The sequence below is a fragment of the Austrofundulus limnaeus genome, unplaced genomic scaffold, assembly GCF_001266775.1.
Source record: "Austrofundulus limnaeus strain Quisiro unplaced genomic scaffold, Austrofundulus_limnaeus-1.0 Scaffold329, whole genome shotgun sequence".
NCBI classification, from domain to species: Eukaryota; Metazoa; Chordata; class Actinopteri; order Cyprinodontiformes; family Rivulidae; genus Austrofundulus; species Austrofundulus limnaeus.
The window spans coordinates 123,381-125,442 of NW_013952731.1; the positions used below are offsets into that span (position 1 = coordinate 123,381).

The 2,062-nt window shown below is 35.6% G+C and overlaps 1 protein-coding gene across 1 annotated transcript in view; it reads left to right on the forward strand.

Moving 5' to 3' along the window:
* Positions 1–2,062, forward strand: part of tubgcp5 (tubulin gamma complex component 5) — a 32,196-nt gene that overhangs the window by 1,307 nt on the left and 28,827 nt on the right. Inside the window, exon 3 of the mRNA XM_014022419.1 lies at positions 1,057–1,165. Within this exon, the coding sequence (XP_013877873.1) occupies positions 1,057–1,165 (109 nt within the window). The remainder of the gene's footprint in view (positions 1–1,056; positions 1,166–2,062) is intronic.

A 2,062-nucleotide genomic window follows, 5' to 3' on the forward strand; every position in this document is an offset into this window, starting at 1 on the left:
CAACTAAATACAATAGAAGAAGAAATATGCAAATAAAATAAAATGAAAGGCAGCAGAAAGAAGAAAAAATCTTATATCTGCCCCTTTTTCCCAAGAATATATATAAAAACTGTCCTACCTTTAGGTTATTGTAATTATGAATTGTTCATACTATTATAAATCTCAAACATTATGCAYATTAAAGAGCCTGTGACATGCATATTTTTCAAATACAAGAAGTCAGAAAAAACATATWTATATTAAAGAAACTTTTCATAATACACACAATTTTACTCATGTTGTCACATAACTGGCATATTTTATTTTGAACTTGGCTCAGCCAAAGTGAAACAGGAAGTGACATCAAAAGGGAACTCTCTGGTCTTTGTTTATTGAAACATTATTTGAGCTCTCACTCTTCTTCAATTCTCTGATAGTGACTTAAAAAAATCTGAAGAAACATCAGATTCTTCTCTACATTCTGTGTTAGCCGTTGTAGCAACGCTCTGTTTACATTCAGACATTCTCCTTTGACATCACTTCCTGTTACTTCACATGCAAATATCTCAACAACTGTTCATCTCAGTGACATGAAATTTCTTTTGCAATATTTTATCAGTCATCTTTCCAAAAATGCATTCATATGCAGTACAAAAATTTGACGTCACAGGCACTTTAAGATGTACCTACTGCAAGACAAAAAAGCTTTGCAAGCTCGCAGAGAAAATGACAAAAATTGAAGGTGTTTCTGCTCAAAATCAAGTTTTTAACCAATACAGCTGCCTACTTCTCCACACAACACTTTGAGACTTAACCCTCTGTTTGATGTGATGGGTCACGTTTTCTAAACTTATTAGGCTAACTTTTAAAATATTTCGGTCAACTTTAGTTAAATGTATTTAAATGAATCTGTGGTTGACATTTATGTCAATAAGAGAGGTGAATGAAATGTTCAGTTCTGTCTTTTAAGCTGGAAATATTTTACCCATCATAGATCACTGCTTCCACTTCCACTTGATCAGTATGTTAAATGTCACTAAGTGTTTTTTTGTCTCATTTTTTTCTGTTGTTTTCCAGTATCTATGAAAAACTGATGGTCCACTCAGACCTGAGTAAGGCAGGAAGCTGGATGAGACTGACCGAGGAGTTTCTGAACTCACCGCTTCCTAACACACAGGAAACCAAGGTAACAGGATGGAGCGCGGGCCGACGGGAAAAAATAAGATAAAATCACCTCTGACTCACAGTAAGATTTATTATATTTTGAAGTGAGCTGCTGTGGAAACACCGCCGCGGTTACAAGTTTACACACATTTGTCATTCTGTTGTTTTTGCGGATGGAACAAGAACACAACATAAACTTTGATTGTTTTCAGTAACAAGAACTTGGTGCACAACTTTGAATATATTGTGGGTTTTTCTAATGCATAGAGGGTCTATAAATCATGCATACACCCTCACTTATATTTAGTCAAATGTCCCGTAGCTGTTTTCACTTTGACAAGATGCTTTTTGTTTCCATAATGAAGTGTTTGTCATCACTCTGCCTGGATATTTGACCACTCCTYTTGGCAGGATTGACACAAACTCGGCTTTTAAAGGAGACATCATGCTAAATGCACTTTTTTTGCATTGTCGTCGCAAAAAGCAGAAACACGTTGGAATATTACCAGAGAAGTCTGCGTTTGTGATGATTAAATAAGGTTTAATTATGAGCGACAAACAAACAGAACTGAATCAGGAAGTTCGGCATGCTTGCGAATGCCCTCGTCATCAGACCACAGCCAGTAATATAACTAGGGGTGTCCCGATACCAGTTTTTTCAAGACTGAGTACAAATGCGAGTACTTGAGTTTGGGTACTCGCCGATACCGATACCGATACCGATACCAAGTAGCGGGGTTAGGGTGGATTATCTGTTCAACTTGTTGAATATTAAACAGAATGAAAATGAAATGCAATTATCATGCAAAAATTGATGGGTAAATATTATGTTTGACAATAAAGAGGTAGTGCAGACAAGTAGATAAGTTGGTATATATATAACACCATAACGTTTGAAACCATTTATTTTATTTCAGAT